Consider the following 19,232-nt stretch of genomic DNA (forward strand, 5'->3'; position numbering starts at 1 on the left):
CTTCAGTAGTCTATAGCTTTGGTGTCATTTTGTATTGTGGTTACCCATGTATGTGGATTATGCTTCTTTACTAGGTTTTGAATTCCATGGGGACTGGGGCTGTTTTATCTAAGTTTTATGTCTCCAACTAGAGTGAGCTGCTCAATGGATGCTTAGTACATGCTTATTCAAGTTGGGCAGCCTGCTGCAGACTCGGCAGCCAGGTCACTTAACCCTTTGGAAACTGTTTCCTCATCTGTAAAATGAGGGGGCTGGACTCAATGACTTTTAAGGTCCCCTTCTGTTCTAAATCCTCTGATATCTAGGCCGTATATTAAAGGGGTGTGTGTGTGTGTGTGTGTGTGCGCGCGTGTGCGCGTGTGCTCGCACAAGTAATAGCTTGTCATAGGAAGTAGATTCCAACCTTTTTTCAGTTTTAAGCTTACTTAGTTTTGCAGATAATCAGATGAATCATTTCAACATTTGGTGAAAAACTCAAAACATCTCATTTTAATGTTTAATTAAACTTAATGCCTAATTGATTAATTAATTGGTTGGTTGATGCTGCCACAATAGTCCTCATTCAGGTTAAAAACATGATTGATATTCTCTCTCAAATGCTTTCTGCTGTCTCTGACTGAGAATGTTCAAATTGGCATTCTAGGCCCTCTACAATCTGAATTCCATCTCCCCACACCAGTATTCTCAACCTAATCTCTTATTTCATTCCACATGTTGAGTATTTCCAGCCAAAGTAGACTGTCATTTGAAAATGTCCTGCAGATAGTTTCCCATTTCTATGCCTTTCTTTACTCACACTGTTCCATATACCTTTTCCTTTTTACCTATTAAATCCCATGCCAACTTTTTTTTCCTTTCCTTTCTTTTCTTTTTTTTGGGGGGAGGAGGGGGTGTGTGCAATGAGGGTTAAGTGACTTGCCCAGGGTCATACAGCTAGTTAAGTTTCTGAGGCCAGATTTGAACTCAGGTCCTCCTGAATCCAGGGCCAGTGTTTTATCCACTGTGCCACCTACCTGCCCCCCTGGCCAACTTTTGAACCAACTCAAATGCTACCTTCTCCATGAAGTCCCAAAGGCTGGATATAGTACTTTGTTTTTGAACCTTGCTGATGCACTCGTCATTGAAGTTATTTTTGTGTGTCCTGAAGTTAGAGACATTTCTTATATTAATTAACAGTGCTTTTCACACAGTAAGCTTTATTAAATGTTATGGAATTGAATTGTGTGCTCTGAGATATAGTCAAGTTTTATCTTTCTACAGAATGTTCTAGAAAAAGGTACCGAGGGGAGGGCTCAATAAAAATGGCATGTTACTAGATATTGTGGTGCATGCTTATAGTCTATTCTGCTGGGAAAGCAAATGATTTCTTGAGCTCTGGAATTCTGAGCTCCACTGGGCAAATGCCAGTCTGTGTCCTTACTAAGTATGAGATCAGCGTGTTGAAACCCTGAAGCAAGGACCACCAGGTTGCCTTCTAAGAAGGGCCAACCAAGTCCCAGTTGAAAACAGTAGGTCAAAGCTCCCATGCTGATCCAGGGGTGGGATCAACCCTGTGAGTAGATCCTGCACTTCCAGCTTGGGCGAGATGGGGAGACTCAGTCTTTAGGGGTAAAAAAAAAAAAAATGCCTATCTTTTCATGCTCAAATATTGCACAACCCTTTATCTCAAGTTCAGTTTCCAGAGTGAAATATTTTGATGTTCTTATCTAAGTGTTATAAAGAAAGAGTAACTAAGTAACTGTTGATTTTAATTCTATTCCATTCAATATAGTCCCTGATGACATCTCAGGGTGTTCAAACATAATCTGAAGATTTTATTTGGTAATTGGTGATGTCTTCTTGAAGCAGAACCAGAATATTATCTTACTTAATTCTAATGGGAAAGACTCTTTGGTGCCGTTTTTCTTATCTTTTAAAGCCCATGCCTTTAATTATGTTTGGGTAATTTTAAACAACATTTAATAATGGACTTTCTGAAAAGGAATGAGTTTTAGTGAAATTTTTAATATCGTTTTCTTTTCCTCTTTTGAACTGGAATTCTTTCCTTAGTGCATTAATAATATACTCAAATAAAAAAGGAAAACAATAGAAAATATAATATCAAGGAGATTGTGTGATACATAGTAATTAAGTGAAATTTGGCTTAGTATCATAAGAAATATTCTGTGAACCACCTTGGAACCTTTACTGAATATAACAACCCTTATTCATCTCCTTCTTCTTTGAACTCTTTCCAGCACTTGTAGTCTGCATATTTTTATATAGTCTGTTCCACACAGTTTAATTTAAATGTGTGCCATTTTGCATCTTTTGATGCCAGAGAACCTATCTGTCTGGTACTTAGTAAATACTTAGTGATGAATTGTTAACCCAGATCTAGCTGTGCTTGTTTCTAAAGATGACACTGTCCGTATAGAGTATAATCCATCTACGAAAAATGAGCTCAAGGCATTTGAAGAGCCTGTCTAAGAACCTCGGAATCCAGATATTTTTGCTGGACATAAGTTTAGCTCTTCATAGGAGGAGGATGGAAATGGAAGCAGCCACATTACACTTTAACTTACTGAAATATCTTTTTTTTCTTTTCTAAGTACAAGTCAGTGCTTAGGAAACTAAAAAACCTAAATGTGGTTTATGTGAGACAAGCCCTGTGAACCTGGTCTGTGCCAGCTTTCTCCCATCCGACTTTTCCAGGGCAGCTCCCACTGTTCCAGGTTACCTGATGTTGCTCCAGCCATGAGGGACTTTTAAAAGGAATGAAAGAATAAGCATTTATTAAATGGTTATTTTTGTGCCAGGCACTATGCTAAATGCTGGCACGCAAATGAAATAGTTCTTCCCTCAAGGAGTTTATGTTCTAATTGGGGAACACAGCGTACAGAAAACTACAAAGGGGAACGGATGGTACTTGTATGGATGCTTGGTCTGGAAACGACCAAGGAAATGAGGTGGAGGTTTGATTATGGGATTGTGAGATTTAAAATTGGATATTAGATCATAAATCTCCCCTACTTAACCCTTCCCTTAATTTATCTCCCAGACTAGTAAATGGAAGAAGCTTCTGGTTTTCTAGATAGAGCCTTTATTGTATATAAGGTGTTGTTGATTAGAAGGATAGGAAAATAGAAATACAGTACAAATCGTCTTAAATCTAGGCTTAGTCTATATTCCTTATAAAAACTCACCAAACCGAAAAAGGCCACCTTTGGAGTGAGGGAGACCGTCTGTGCCGCGCCGCCAGGAGTCCCGCCAAGCAGGCAAAAAGGCTCCTCTCCTTCTCTCCACCCCGGAAGTCCCAAAAACCCGGCAGGCAGTCTGACATGCGCAGCAGGCAGACTGTCCATCTCCTCCCCAAAAGGGTGGTCCTTGAAAAACTGGCGTCTTTCAGTTATCCTAACCGACTGTTAAAAACTTTCATATTTTACTACATTTCCCCCCTTTGCTTCCTCAAGAAATGGAATGTTTCCTTGATGGAACAGTAAAAAGAATATAATAACTTTTGCTGACTAATAATATGCGAACAACAATACAGAAAAGGAAGAGAGGAAAGTTTTGTCCAGAGGGGCGATTTTTTTTTTTTTTTTTTTTTTTTTTTTTTTTTTTTACTAAACCTTAGCATAGCATTTTGCAATCAGTAACACTTTTTACCACCATGTGTCTGGATCAAAGTCAAATTTAGTATGTGTTCATGACACCTGAAAATGTTATGGAAAGGTTATCATACCATATCTCATGGTTCCGAGACAGCCAGTGATTGTGCTAGGCCACAGGTTCAGCAGCCTGTGCACTAAAATGGGAAGGCAGAGAAGCTGCCCAGAGGGTGTCATAATCAGAAACTACAGCAGCTCCAGTAAAACGGGTTCCCTCTCTCATAAATGAGGAACCATCTGTATAGAGGACAAGATCAGGATTTTCTAAAGGTGTATCAGAAAGATCGTCACGGGGTTTTTCAGCCATATCAACTAAAGAAGCACAGTCATGCAACGGTTCCCCCGAGAATGGTAAGTTAGGGAGTAGTGTTGCTGGATTAAGAACTGTGCAGCGTTTTAAAGTGATATTCTCATTACCTAACAGGGTTATTTCATACTTAGCCAGCCTTTGATCTGAAAAGGCTTGTGTCCTGTGACGTAGTAAGAGAGCCTCCACTTCGTGAGGGCTTTCTCCCATCCGACTTTTCCAGGGCAGCTCCCACTGTTCCAGGTTACCTGATGTTGCTCCAGCCATGAGGGACTTTTAAAAGGAATGAAAGAATAAGCATTTATTAAATGGTTATTTTTGTGCCAGGCACTATGCTAAATGCTGGCACGCAAATGAAATAGTTCTTCCCTCAAGGAGTTTATGTTCTAATTGGGGAACACAGCGTACAGAAAACTACAAAGGGGAACGGATGGTACTTGTATGGATGCTTGGTCTGGAAACGACCAAGGAAATGAGGTGGAGGTTTGATTATGGGATAAAGTGAAAACTCACTTAGGGTGCCAAAATAGGGTGAAAAATTTGTGAATACCATAAATTAAAAACCAGAAAAGGTTTGTAAAACTTCAATCATTGATATGTTTTTCTAGGCTAACTACATTAATTACATATGTATGTTCAAAAATGATTCCTTATTTTAAAAAGTCTTGTTTTCTAGCTCTTTTTCCTCTAACTACTTTGAAATTTAATGAAGAAAGAAAGATGCAATATTCATAAACCCATGTTTTAAAAGGACCTTTTTACTGGGACCTAATTCTCAACAGGGAATGCAGCATTAAGTCTGAGTCTATCCTTAACCCATGACCAGTGGTATTTAATTGTGTTTATTTTACCATTGCCCTTAAATTTGGGGTTTGTTGAGCTTTGTCTCTGACTGACTCAAAGATGTAAGAATCTGGGGGAGAGATCGTATTTTGCAATTGTGTTCCCATTCGATTTTAAGAGTATAAAATTATTTTTAAATTATAGGAGTCAGAATCTTGCAACTTGATATCAAGAAGAGGAAGTTGCATTTTTCTTGTTTGAAATGTGGTATCTTACAAAATATCCCAGAAATGTGTGATCTTTACATCTAACAGTATGTTTTTTGCCAAGAACTCCTTTGCTGCTAACCTCAGAATCTGATGGAATGACTTCACCAAGATTTCTTTTTTCTCATGAAAACAATTGTGAGAAATTTATGAAAATGACAGACTGATAATTTTGCCTTTAAACTCATAAAGTACAAGCATTAACAGTGCTTCATGTGCCTCTTGCACTGAGAGTTCTCCTTATCTCACATTTCTATCAATTGCTTTCCCCCTCAAACATTCTAAATCTTTCCTTTCTTTCCTCTAGTACTTAGCACAGTGTCTAGTCTTGGTAAGCATTTAATCAGTGCTTTAGGGTCATCATCATCTATACATCTTTGTTGAAAGAATGAATGATTCAATGAGATACAGACAATTAGAAATTCATGCAGACCTATGAACTTCTCATTTAGGTTAATTCAGCTGATTTCACTAAAATGATGTTCATATCCTCATCATTTTCTACACCTTTGGATTATCCACAACACTAAAGAGAAGTATATGTAGATTAATCAAAGCATATCATCTGTTGTATTTATCTTAGATATGGCTATACACATATTCTCACTCGACCACCCCAATTTCTGGATATAAACCCTTTCTGACTTTTAGTTTTGGCATCTTAAGACCTAGCTGGGTGGTAGAAAGCAGCAGGCCAAAGACAACACATTTCTATTGAGAGATATGTTATGTCCGTATTTTTTTTCCTCTTGCTTACATATTTTGTCCTAGTTGCTCTTTTAGCTTGTAAGTTTTTTTTTTTTCTAATCAGGAATTGCATCCATTGTTTATTATGTAGCCCGAAGTATATAGCTTCTCTACCCTTTGAGTATTCAATAATGGATTACGGAATTACATTTATGGAGTAGAGGTATTTTTTATTGTTTTTTAGAGTTGTTGTTTATGTCATTTTGTTTTAGTTTGGGAACTGGCAATTTTATGATAATCTGAAGCTTTTAAAAGGTTTATGACTCTCAGGCAAGTTTAAGGGGGAAAGTATAATTAAAATCTGTGGATACCTACCTTGGGTTAAATTATAATCACTTCCTACATGAGTGTTTTCCTTATTTCCTCCTTTTGAAATTCATTTATATTCAATTCAACTCAATAACCGTTTATTAAATACTCTCTGTGTGCCAAGTACTGTGCTAGGTGATGGGAATGTAAAGACAATATTAAATAGAATCTACTATAAAAGAGGGAAGATAATGAGAGAGGTGCCCCCCAAAAAGAACTAAAATGGGTCATTAAAGAATTTTCGAAAATGCATAAGAGAACTTTGATAATAATAACACATTGGATTTATCATATGTTTTTGTTTGTTTGGTTTTTGTTTTTGCGGGGCAATGGGGGTTAAGTGACTTGCCCAGGGTCACACAGCTAATAAATGTCAAGTGTCTGAGGTCAGATTTGAACTCAGGTCCTCCTGAATCCAGAGCCAGTACTTTATCCACTGTGCCACATAGCTGCCCCCTTGTATGTTTTATAAAATACAAGCTTTATATACTATTTGCATTTTCTGTTCACCTTTTTATATGAAAATGTTCTTTTTAAGGGTTCATTCAATTCAGCATTAAGAAAAAAAATTTAGAAGTGTGTTAAACGGATCATATAGGAAGTGTTAGCATATTAGGAATACTAACACCTAATTCTAGCTTTAAACTTTACTTTCTGGTATAACACATTTCTCTCTGGCATTTTTTTAGGATCACCTGCTATTACCAGCCACCACCCATAACAAGACCACAAGACCAAAGATGTCAATAGTTTTGCCAGCAATAAATATAAATGGTAAGTTAAACTTATATTTATGAACTATTTCATGTTTCTTTTTCAAGCCAAGGCTCCTTAGTGTAATTTTTTTAAACATTCAAAGGTCATTTATATAAGTTTGTATATTTTTTTTAAAACATTATCTTCCTGTTCATGTTAGAATATGATTTTGAAAGTTCTACCACTCAGTTGCGATTGTGTATTTTCAGAAGTTTTCAGTTCTGTGTAAGATGAGGAAGAGTAGTAGTAGTAGCAGGAGCAGTAGCAGTAGCAGTAAAGAAAATTTTCCCATTCCTCTGATCTATCTTAAATCCTTTTTATCCTTAACATCCAATAGAGGGGCAGCTAGGTGGCACAGTGGATAGAGCACTGGCCCTGGAGTCAGGAGGACCCAAGTTCAAATCCAGCCTCAGACACTTAACACTTACTAGCTGTGTGACCCTGGGCAAGTCACTTAACCCCAATTGCCTCACTAAAAAAAAAAAAACCATTCAATAGAAACCCTCTCCAGATTATAATAAACTTGTTGTTTTCCAAAAGTTTATTAGTAATATAATTGTTTAGAATTTCCAACATTTTCCCATACTGTAGATATAATATACCTGAACCAGAGTATTCATGGTACTGTTATAGGTATAATAATTAATACTAGGACTTTAGCCCTATTCCTGTAATATATCACAATACTATGAATTTTATAGTTAATAATAATTTAGTGATTAATACATTAGTACTATTATACTAATACTACTTTAGTACCTAATCTACCTAGGGAACCCAGGGAGGTTTCATGCCTTAGACTTTAAACACTTTTCTCTGTAATCACTTTTTTTTTTGGGGGGGTGAGGCGATTGGTGATTTTCCCAGGGTCACACAGCTAGTAGGTGTTAAGTGTCTGATGCTGGATTTGAACTCAGGTCCTCCTGAATCCAGGGCCGGTGCTCTATCCACTGCGCCACCTAGCTGCCTCCCAGTAATCACTTTTTTTTTTTTTTTTGGCAGGGCAATGGGGGTTAAGTGACTTGCCCAGGGTCACACAGCTAGTAATTGTCAAGTGTCTGAGGCCGGATTTGAACTCTGGTACTCCTGAATCCAGGGCCGGTGCTTATCCACTGCGCCACCTAACCGCCCCCTGTAATCACTTTTTAATAAAAAAATGTTTTTTAAGCAAAGGCTTTTAGACTGATTAGGGCTTTCTATCTTGCAACTTTATATGTAGCCACAGTGAAAACTTGTCTCTAAATCCTAGCTCCTGTATAAAACTTTATTACAACTAACTAATTTAGAACTGATAAAGTATCTTTGAACACCATGTAATTTTCAAGGGATATTCACTATATGAAAATTTGGTATAAAAAATAAAGGATCTAGGTATTGATCATTAAGCATTATTGTGGATCAGTATGCTTGTGGTAACAAGTTATTTCACAATAACTACCCCTTACAGATTTAAATATTAACTGGAGGTCAGGAAAATACTTTTAAATAAAAATGACTGGCTGTTATTGCAAGCATTTCCAAACACAAAGAGTATAATTCTATCTTTGCCCCATTGTTGCAAGTTGTATACTTCTTTGTGTTTTTGGTTTGGTTTGGTTTTTTTCTTATGCATTATCTTGTTTGCCCTCATTAGCTAATATACTTTTTTTGGGGGGGGGTGAGGCAATTGGGGTAAAGTGACTTGCTTGGTCACACAGCTAGTAAGTGTCATGTGTCTGAGGCTGTATTTGAACTCAGGTCCTCCTGACTCCAGGGCCAGTGCTCTATCCACTGCGCCACCTAGCTGCCCCCAATATACTTCTTAAAATTAAAGGATCTCTACTACCTTCATTATGTTACCCTTCAGAAGCTAACAGAATGCTCAGTATACAGTGATATTAAAATGTAGTAGAAATACTCTCCTTTCTCGATCCCATTCACTGATGAAAAATGAATGGTGTGTCAGTACTAAGTCTCAGACCCCAGCCTCGTTCAAATGCCAGTATACCTCTGGTTGAACCATATATGAAATTCACTGATATTCTTTCTAGTTCATCTGTATTAATATGTGCAAAGAAAGCAGACATCCTTTTATTTGAAAAAGAAAAGATTCCCATTAAGATCCCAGCCAAATTTAGCCTTGGGCAGGAAATGTTGAGCCTTCTGTAGTTACTTTTTAAGGTCATAAAGGTATATGGGCTGTACTGGGCAGTAGACAAACGTCTCTTTATCTCTTGTGTGGATGTTTATATGAGTAATTTAGAAAACTGAGAATAGAAAGATGGCATGAACATTCTCATAAATGCATTTAGACGTACAAAGATGTTCAGAAGAACTGAATGGAAGAAAAGGATTCCATTGGGTGTAGTCGAAAGAGTGCTAGACTTGCATTCAGTGGAGCTGGGTTTTAATCTTGGCTCTGCCACTTTGGCATCATCTTGTTTGTCCTTTGTGGACCTTGCTTGTCTCTTCATCACTCAGGACCTGTTTCCTTGTTGTTGTTTGTCCTTCATTCTCAAAGAGGACCATGCCATCTGGGCAAGGTCATGACTTGCACTGAATTGAAGTGAGGGAGAGCTATGCAAAGTCACCAACCTCACTCTCTCCTTCAGAGCCATCTGTGTCCAGGGGCAAGATACATACCAAGATAACTGGAGATGGCCTAAGATGTTTAAGGCAATTGGGGTTAAGTGACTTGCCCAGGGGTGTCCTCCTGACTCCAGGGCCAGTGCTTTATCCACTGCCCTACTTAGCTGTCCTGTTTCCTTATGCTTAAAATGAAAGTGTTGGATTAGATGAGCTCTAAAGCTTCTCCTACTTCCGAAATCTATAATTTCTTAATCTTGTTCAGACATTTCAAACCTGCCACAATCTGGCCCCAACCTAACTTAGTAGCTTTCTTAGGTGTTATGCTCTTTCACATACACTTTACAGTACAACCAAAGGGGTCTCCTGGCTCTTTCTTACCCAGCACACTTTGGCCGCTGTCTCTATTCCCTGTGCCTGTAAAATCCACTCTTGGTTTCCTCCTAAGCTCAGCTCAAGCTCTGCTTTCTACAAAAAGAAAGATTTTCCTAATTTCCCTTCCGTGCCTTATTGTCAGAAATTATCTTGTTTAACATGATGGACTGATTCCTGTAGTAAGAATATTTGTCAGATATCTGATCATACACTAGCTACACCACAACCCCCAGAACGTCAATGGATGCTTCATAGAGACAGAGAGATGGGGGGGAAGTATTGACTGTCAGAAATGGGTTATAGCTTAATTTTGGCCATCTTAGCCTCAGAGTGATATGCTTTTCTGCTACAGGAATAAATGTTTGTTCTTTTTTTTTAATAGGATTATTCATTTGTTTGTTTATTTTTACAATTCTGATGTGCTAGCATTTGGGACTATCAGGGCAGGCCAACGGTATTTCTCTCTCATACCCCAAATTGACGCACACTCTCTCCGGCACTTTTCTCTTCTTCCTTTCTTCTTTCTCTTTTTCTCTTTCATAAGTGTTTATTCTTAAGGCATAATTTGCTTAATTGTTTTTCCATTTAAGTTTGTACAAGTTAAGGAAACCCCTGGTTTTAATTTATACAGGAGTGACAGGACTTTTAATTTTAGGCCGAAATCAGTCAGCTGTAACTTAATCTACATTTTTCTTGGCAATGAAAACAGTTTCTTGAGACTATTGTTTCATGGATCCAGAAATGCTATAGTTAGAAAGTTATTTCCTTTAAAGTTCTTTATATGTGATATCATAAGACTTAGAGCTAAAAAGAGACCTTAGATATCATTTAGTCAAACCACAATTTTGCACACAAGGAAATTGAATGACACTTTGAAAGTTTTGGTGAGTTGACCAAGGTCATACCTATAACAGTCCTAGGATTTGAACTCAGGTTCTGTGATTCCTAAATGTTGAGGGGGAAATAGGGTAAGGGGTTTGGGATAGGGGTAGGGGTAGGGGTTTGGGGTTCTTAGGAATTCCTCTTTAAAGAATTATACCCAGGGGAAGCTGGATGGTGCAGTGGTTAAAGCACCAGCCCTGAATTCAGGAGTACCTGAGTTCAAATCCGGCCTCAGACACTTGACACTTACTAGCTGTGTGATCCTGGGCAAGTCACTTAACCCCCATTGCCTACCCAAAAAAATTAATTATACCCTCTTGCACACAAAAGCAATTAGAATAAGATAGTAGTTTATTTAGGGGCTGGGGAAGGGAAGGGAAACCAAGAGAGAAATCCTTGGACTTCTCATGGGGAGAAAGGCATGACACAGAGCATGGCTCTGAGATACCATTCTCCTTGAGCAGGAGATAGGCAGGTAATTTTATAGAGGATTGAAGGGGGTGACCATCTGACTGTGGAAAGTTCCCTTAGTGAGGGAGGACCATCCCCGACTGGTGGTGGCTAGAGGAGTTGGGTGAGGGGTGGCTGCAGATCTCTCAAGCCATCTCTACATAAAGGCAGCAGCCACACCCAAACTTATCTCCCCAGGGGTGAGGGAGACTGGAATGAAGGGTGGGGGTCCCGGAGCTAACTCCCCTGCAATCTGGTTCCACTTATCTCTAGGCGTGTCTGTCCTTTGGATTAGTTTCTCAAGGAGAAGGTTCTTTGATGTGCCCCAGAGAACTTCTGGGGTGCTCTGGGCCCATAACACTAAAGCAACATTCTACACCAAATTTTTGCTCCCAACAGCAGTGATATCAAACTCAAATAGAAGTTGGGGCCACTAAACCATACCTGCGACAGGGAGGTGTTGCCATTATGTGTAAAGCACTTGGCCTGGGGTCAGGAAGACATCCAGCCTCAGACACTTACTAGTTGTGTGACCCTGGGCAAGTCATTTAACCCTCTTGCCTTAATCCACTGGAGAAGGAAATGTCAAGCCACTCCAGTACCTTTGCCAAGAAAATCCCATGGCCAGCATTGGTGTGTTACAGTCCATGGGGTCACAAAAAGTCAGACATGACTAAAGGACTTAACAACAACAAACCATATATGATGATCCTTGTGGAAGCAATGGACTTATAGCTTTTTTTTCCCCTAAGATGGTTTTCATGAAGCATTCATAGTTCCCTCCTATGTGTATTTTCCAGATATCATTTAAGTAATAGGTAACATGAAGAAGTGTCAGTGGTTTTCCTGCCTCTCTCACCATTCTTATGTCTTCTTTGCTGTCCTCTTCTTCCACCAGCTTCAGATGTGAAAGTTTGTCATACGCAGACAATTCTAATACATAAAGTGTATGCAAAGGATACAGACAAGGTTCTGGGTGAGGGAAAATCACTAGTGACTCAAGATTGGGGAAGGCTCTAAGCCAGGCAAGTCAACAAGTCTTTATGATGTGCCAGGTACTGTGCTAAGCACTGGGGAAACAAATCCTAGAAGAAAGAAAGCCCTTGCCCTGGAGTAGCTTACATCCTAATGGGGATAAACCTCCACATTTAAAAGGGAATTGAAAAGTGGTGTTGGGGGAGGTGCCCATGTGGTAAGAGACAGAACCAGGAGAGGAAATGAAGGATGGCTGGCCTGGGATCTTCCACAAAATAGAGTCTGTAGGAGAAACTCACCAATGTGAGAAGGGTCTGCCGGGCAGAGGGAGAAGGCCACATCTCTATCCTGCCAGTACCTCAAGTGCAACATGTCCCATACCAAACCCACCATCTTCCTGTTCAAAACCAGCTCATCTTCCTTAGTTTCCAGTTTCTGTTAATGCCATCACCATCTTCCCAGTCACTTGGGCTGGGATGATTCCTAGCCAGTCATCTTTGGCTCTTGACTCTGGCCCACAACGATTCTCTGTCTTTGACCTCATGACACTAGCTGCCCATACCACTCATTTGGCACTCAATGGCATATGCTTTGGGGCATCTTCTTTTGTACAATTACTAATCAAATGAAGCAATGTATGTAAGTCCTCCCCAATGTTCTCTCTTCATGTTAACTAACAATAATAATTTTTGTCTGCTCCTGTGATTTTGTTGATATTGGCAGTTCCTAGGGAAGAAACTTCCTCTACCAATGCCAATGGGCAACTGTTCTTGAAGCCTGTACCCTGAGAGCTGCCTAGAGAGTTTGTGACTGGCCCAGTGTTACAGCATTTGACAGAAACAAGACTTGAACTTCTACTGACTCTGTCTAGCCTTCTATCTGTTAAACCATTCTTCCACTACAGTATTACTTATATTATTTTTTTAACTTTCCATGTATATATGTCTTACGTCTACAACGAGATTATAAACCCCTCAAGGTCAGGAACTATGAATAATACTATTTGGGTCTTCCTGGTTCTGGAGCACAGTGCTATGCCTACATTGAATGCTTTCTCTTGATCATTCCTTGAATTTCCTGCCATCATTAGAGTACTGAATTTTTTATAGTTTCTCCCAAGCCTTGATCATTCAATCCTTCCCAGATTTAACGTAGCCCTTCCAGAACCCTCTGCTTCAAACACAACTTCCTTGCTTCACTGAGTCACCTTAAAAACAGAAATCCCACCATCCAGATTTAGTATTAAAACCTGTCTTATATATGCTCAATAAAGGCTAATACATATATTTATTGACCTGGCCTGGCTCTTCACATTGGAAAGCATTATGGTTTAGTGTCAGAAAGAGAAACAGAGGAAATTTTAAAGGCTTTGATTTTGCCTCTTGGTGTTAACCTAATCGGTTGTTTAACATGCTGGTCACTATTGATCATTGAAGATTTTCACATATCCCAGGAAGTTCAGCTGATTCATTCGCATTTGTTTTTTCTATGATGATTCTCTTTGCCTTGAAAAAGACAGCCACTAAGACCCTCTGGAGTTTGTACCTAATTGACCTTCGGTGTCCTGTCAACTGCCAGTGAGATCATTCTCACTCCCTCTCCCATGTGTGATGGAACCGTTTCCAGATCAAAGCTGTTCCAACAGATGTTCAGCATTCAACTACTAAAAACTGGAGATCTGATTCCACTTAAATACACACTACTGATCCAAGACTTCTTAATTCCCCAACAACTGAAGTTTCTTTTCCACATAATAGGCTCCTCAGAATAACATGATGTAGTTTCTCCTGGAAAATCAAGGAATCAGTAGATTGTCAAAAAGAGCATCTTAACCATATATCATAGTGTTTTCTGAGTGTGTGGGAGGTGGTAGGGAGGGCACTACTGAGTGATAAGCCCCACTAGACTCTTCATGGTTTCCCCTGGTCCCATGTTTCCCATCTTCAGGCTCCAGTTCCACATATAGTTCTTCTCCCTTTGGTAATAATGCCTTTGTTCTTTTTCACCTGATTCCTCTCATTTAACTGTTTTTGAAGACACAGACACCAGTTTTTAACTTCTTATTTATCTTGCCCTCCCTATAATATGCTTAGAACCCTTCCATTGCTTGCTTTTTTTTTTTTTCAGGCAATGGGAGTTAAGTGACTTGCCTAGGGTCACACAGCTAGTAAGTGTCAAGGGTCTGAGGCCGGATTTGAACTCAGGTACTCCTGAATCCAGGACCGGTGCTTTAACCACTGCGCCATCTAGCTGCCCCCCCCCCTTCCATTGCTTTTAAAGGCTTTTCCTGCTGTTAATGCAGGGTCACATATGGGGGCTTAGAATAATAGGTAGTTCTGGGCTTCAGAGGGAATACAGTTGGAGCTTAGCCTTGCTCTATCCTAACTGCACTTATTCTCTCATTGACCTCCTTTAGTTCTTCTTGGAATTAGCCAGCCATGGTTTCTCTGGTTTAGAGGAAGGATCAAGCAACCAGCCTTCTAGCTAAGGTAGATTAAAATGAGCAGGATTTCCAGGATTCTCACTTCTCTTAGAACTTGCTTTCTAATCTTATATCTGGGTGAGGGATATCTCTTTAAAGAGCTATCAAGTTTCCAGTGATTCCTCCAAATAGCTTCATGTCCTGCAAGCACCTTGAAGCCATCGTCTTTCCCTAAAACAGATTTACCACCTGTTTTTCTTAAGGTTGGCTCCTCAACCTGGGAAAAGTAGGGCAACTTGCCCCCATAATTTCGAAAGGCAGATTCTCCTGCCTATTTCAAAGCCTGTATCCTGTCCAGCCTCCCACCAAATTCTTCTTTCCCATCTTAGAGCCTCAAGCTTTCAGTTCATTTGCAAAGGAGCATGATATACTGAGCTTAATGAATGCCCATAAAGTTCTGAGTTCTACCCACTTAGCCAAGATATTATGGTGTGGAAGAGTAGGTGTTATAGTTGGAGTCAGAGCAACTCAATTTCCTATCCTAGGCTGGGTACTTTTTCTGGTTCCTGCATCTTCTTGTCTGTAAAATGGCGTGGTTTGGTTAAATGACTCTTTCAGCTCTATCTGTGACCTTTGATGAGCTCTACTCATAGGTCCATCCTCCACTAGACAGAGACTCTTCTAGAATCCTCTCAGTATAGTTTCATAATCACAACATGACTTTTAAACATGGGGCATCAACAACAATTTCCATACATGGAACGGGACAGGTCTTTTTCTGATAGTTCCCCACATATATTTTTTAGAATTAATGCAGAGGAAGAAGTTGTCAAGTGTATTATAGATATGATTGTTAGCCATATATTGTATATTTAATATATTGTATTTTATATATTGTATATTGTATAGGGTTGTTAGCTCACTGAATGGCCACTAAGGTCTCTTTCACCCCTAGATGCTTAGGTGTAAAATTCAGCATTCTTTCCATGTATTTCTAATAGAATGTAAGTTTCTTTAGGACAGAGACCCATCTCAGTTTTTAAATTTCTATCCCAGCACCTTAACACTGTGCCCCAGCACATGGTAGCGGAGATAAGTCAATGATTGTTAATTGATTGATTGATTCTGGTTATGCACCACTTCTGTTGACGGTCATATCCTCATATAATTTTATTATTTTAAAGTCAAAATATTGAGGGCAGCTAGGTGGCGCAGTGGATAAAGCACCGGCCCTGGATTCAGGAGAACCTGAGTTCAAATCTGGCCTCAGACACTTGACACTTACTGGCTGTGTGACCCTGGGCAAGTCACTTAACCCCCATTGCCCCACAAAAAAAAAAAAAAAAAGGAATGTAGAAAATATTAGGAAGGAATTGAAGTAGAAATTATGTATAACTTTGACTTATTAATATGAATTATAGTGGCTGTTGGATAGGTGAGGAAGTGGAAATAAGTCAAACTCAGCATTTATAAGACCCAGTGAATTTGTGTGTGTGTGTGTGTGTGTGTGTGTGTGTGTGTGTGTGTGTGTGTGTGTGTGTATCACAGCATAAAAATGTGATAGATTGGGACAGCTAGCTGGCACAGTGGATAGAGCATCGGCCCTGGAGTCAGGAGGACCTGAGTTCAAATCCGGCCTCAGACACTTAACACTTACTAGCTGTGTGACCCTAGGCAAGTCACTTAACCCCAATTGCCTCACCAAAAAAAAAAAATTGTGATAGATTGCTTTTTCACTTTCCATTTTCCTATGTTCCTGAAACATACAGCATACTGGTAATTAAAGAAATTCAGAGAGGAATGACCAAATATACCAGTCAGTTTTCCTTTGGTCTTGAAACCAATAGTGCTTTCTGTTGTTTCATAAGCACAAGTTGGGACAAAGAATACAGCAAACCTGAATGTAATTGTAAAAATAGTTGCTACTACATGTGTGTTTTGGCCTCCTGGTAAGTGTTTAATATTTGGCATACTGTTTAATATTCTGTCCTTCATAAAAACTGGCATCAGAATCACTTAAATATGAAGTGTGTTTGTGTTCGTGATAAAATCCTGAATTGACTGTGATAACCAGGGCCATTTGAGTGTTGAGGACAATTTTGGCTATATATAAACTCTATAGAGAAATAAATGGATAGAATGCCGACCCAACATTTCTTGGCATCTGAAGCAAAACCCTCTCTAATTAGGTAGATCCAACCCAGCCAATTTCAATAGACAATGATTTCAAAGTTTGTTTGTTTGCTCCATGGTATTTGAAGACAAACAAAAACCTTCCACTCTTCCTGGTCTTGCTGTCTGTGTTTTGGGGGTTCTTTTGCCTACTCTGAGCCATTGCCACTAAACTGTGTCTAACAGACTGACAGCCCAGTTCAACATTCAAAATAAAACAAAACATACTGTTTAACAGAGTAAAAACAAAGTCACTCATCCTTCTCCCTAATTAATTTGCTGTCTATAATTTCAAAGATGGGGCTGTGTCTTTTTCCCAGGAAACCCATGTGTATGCCCACACTTAAGTTTCTAATTGGTTCCAGTAAAGAGGCCAGGCTTTCCCTTAATGCGAGAAGTTGCTTCTTCTCCCCTTAGCTTCTTTTTCCCATGGAATCCCACTAACACACTGATTTTACTTCCTCCTTTTATACAGTGTTTCTACTATTATTCAAGGGAGCCATACTAGGCATGTTAAGCTATGGGTCATTTGAGATTAGCCAAAGAAATTTGGTAAACTGTTCCCCAAAGGAATATTTTTATGGCTTCTGCTACCATTAGAAACTTGAAATAATTGATGAAGTTAGCTAAACACAGCGTTTGAGTGTCAGGAAAATTCATTTGCCACCAGGCCAAATCAGAATATACTAGAACTTTGCTTAATGAAGCAAAACAATAGATTGGACCTTTCCATTTCAGAGGTTCAAGTGATTTCATCAGAAACTGTATCAGTGAGGATCTGATTATATATGTGGTATATTTAGAGTCATATACTATTAGAGTTGGAAGAAAACTTAGAGATCACTTAGACCTACTTTTCACTGCCTTTCCCCTCAGCATTTTCAGATGAAACTGAGGCTTGTTCATGGACGTTAAATAAGTTGCCCATTGTCACACTGAGGAGAAGTGACAAATCCAGGATTTGAACCCAGACCTCCTAGTCTAATGCTCTCATTTGCTTCCAGCCTAGGTCTGGTTCTTTGCCATTTAGCAGCCCAAAAGAAGGGATACTGTTCTCTTGCCCTCGCTGATAAATTGTTCTATAATTGCCGTGGCTTCATTCCAGAGCCCTCCACCAGCTTGCTCAGTATACCATTCCACCTTAATTCCTGCTGCTTCCCTACAGTCAAACAAATGAATATTCATTTGTTCCCAAATAGTCATTGTTTTCCTGCCTCCTAGCCTTTGTTCCTGCCATTCCTTCAGCCTAGAATTGTCTTCCCCTCCAGTCTCTGCCTACCCAAACCCAACCGATCCATGAAGCCTTCCCAACTGAAACTGATCTTCCCCTCCACTGTAGCACTTGGCTCATTATCTCTCTTATGCTTGCTATGTCTTATATTGTCATAAAATCATTTGTTATCCACATCACAGACAGTAATAAAGTCAGTGTGTAAATATGGGGTGGGGGGAGACATGGCCAGACTAATTTATATGAAAAAAGACTTTGAAGACTTTAGTAAAATTCAAGCTCAGCAGAGTCAACTGCACAACTTGGCAGACAAAAAAGTGAACACAATCGTAGGCCACATGAAAGAGGTCATTGGAGCAGAGATGGAGAGCCAGAAGAGACCTCAAACCCCTCAAGTCTATGGTTGAGCAAACTACGGCTCTCAGAGGTTAACTCGCTTAACCTAAGTCCCACAGGTACTAAGTGGCAGATCCCAGATTGTTTGCTGCCGCACCATGCCACCTCTGTCTCATACCCAGCACAGAAGATGCAGATGATTGTGCTGCTGGGCTGTGCCTTGGTCAGTTCAGATCTGGAATACTGGGGGAGACACAGCTGAAACCTTTCAGCCCAGGAAGAAAGAGAAGAGGGACTACATTTGTTCTCATTGGTCCCACTGGGCAAAATCAGGAGCAGTTGGTTGGAGCTATAGAAGTTGATTAAGCCTAGTAAAAGGAAAAGCAGCCTAACAACTAGAGGTGGCACAGATTTGAGGGGCTACTTCTGGAAGGAATGGATTCAATGTAGGTCTGTAGGAGTTGGATTTGTTGACCTCACACTTCCCTTACAGTTTTGTGATTCTGTGGTTCTGAGTCCTAAAAATTGTGGTCTCAGCCAAGATACAGGCTCAGGTCTGAAGGCGTGTGAATGGTATCTTTCCTGGAGTCAGTTAATTGTAGCAGGTTACAACTGTATACTATGTTAGAAACTTAGGTTCTTGTCCCAGCTGTGCTCTATGAGCTTTGATAGAATCTTGTAATTTTCTTATGTAATAACTATCCCCTAATGTGTTTATAAAAGACATTACTTGCATTATATTACATGTATTTTATATTTTTGGCAGTTAGGTGGCACAGTGGTTAGAGTGTCAGGCCTGGGGGCAGGAAGGCTCCTCTTTTTGAGTTCAATTCTGGCCTCAGACCCTGGGCAAGTCACGTATCCCCTTTTGCCTCAGTTTCCTCATTTGTAAAATGAGCTGGGGAAGGAAATGGCCAATCATTTCAGTATCTTTGCCAAGAAAACCTCAAATGGGGTCACAAAGAGTCAGACATGACTGAAATGACTCAACAACAACATTTTATGT

The 19,232-nt window shown here is 39.6% G+C and overlaps 1 protein-coding gene across 1 annotated transcript in view; it reads left to right on the plus strand.

The window, feature by feature from the left end:
• Window positions 1-19,232, plus strand: part of ATF6 (activating transcription factor 6) — a 210,551-nt gene that overhangs the window by 155,178 nt on the left and 36,141 nt on the right. The window contains 1 exon segment of the mRNA XM_044000697.1: window positions 6,752-6,836. Within this exon segment, the coding sequence (XP_043856632.1) occupies window positions 6,752-6,836 (85 nt within the window).

This window comes from Dromiciops gliroides, chromosome 4, assembly GCF_019393635.1.
Source record: "Dromiciops gliroides isolate mDroGli1 chromosome 4, mDroGli1.pri, whole genome shotgun sequence".
Classification (NCBI taxonomy): Eukaryota; Metazoa; Chordata; class Mammalia; order Microbiotheria; family Microbiotheriidae; genus Dromiciops; species Dromiciops gliroides.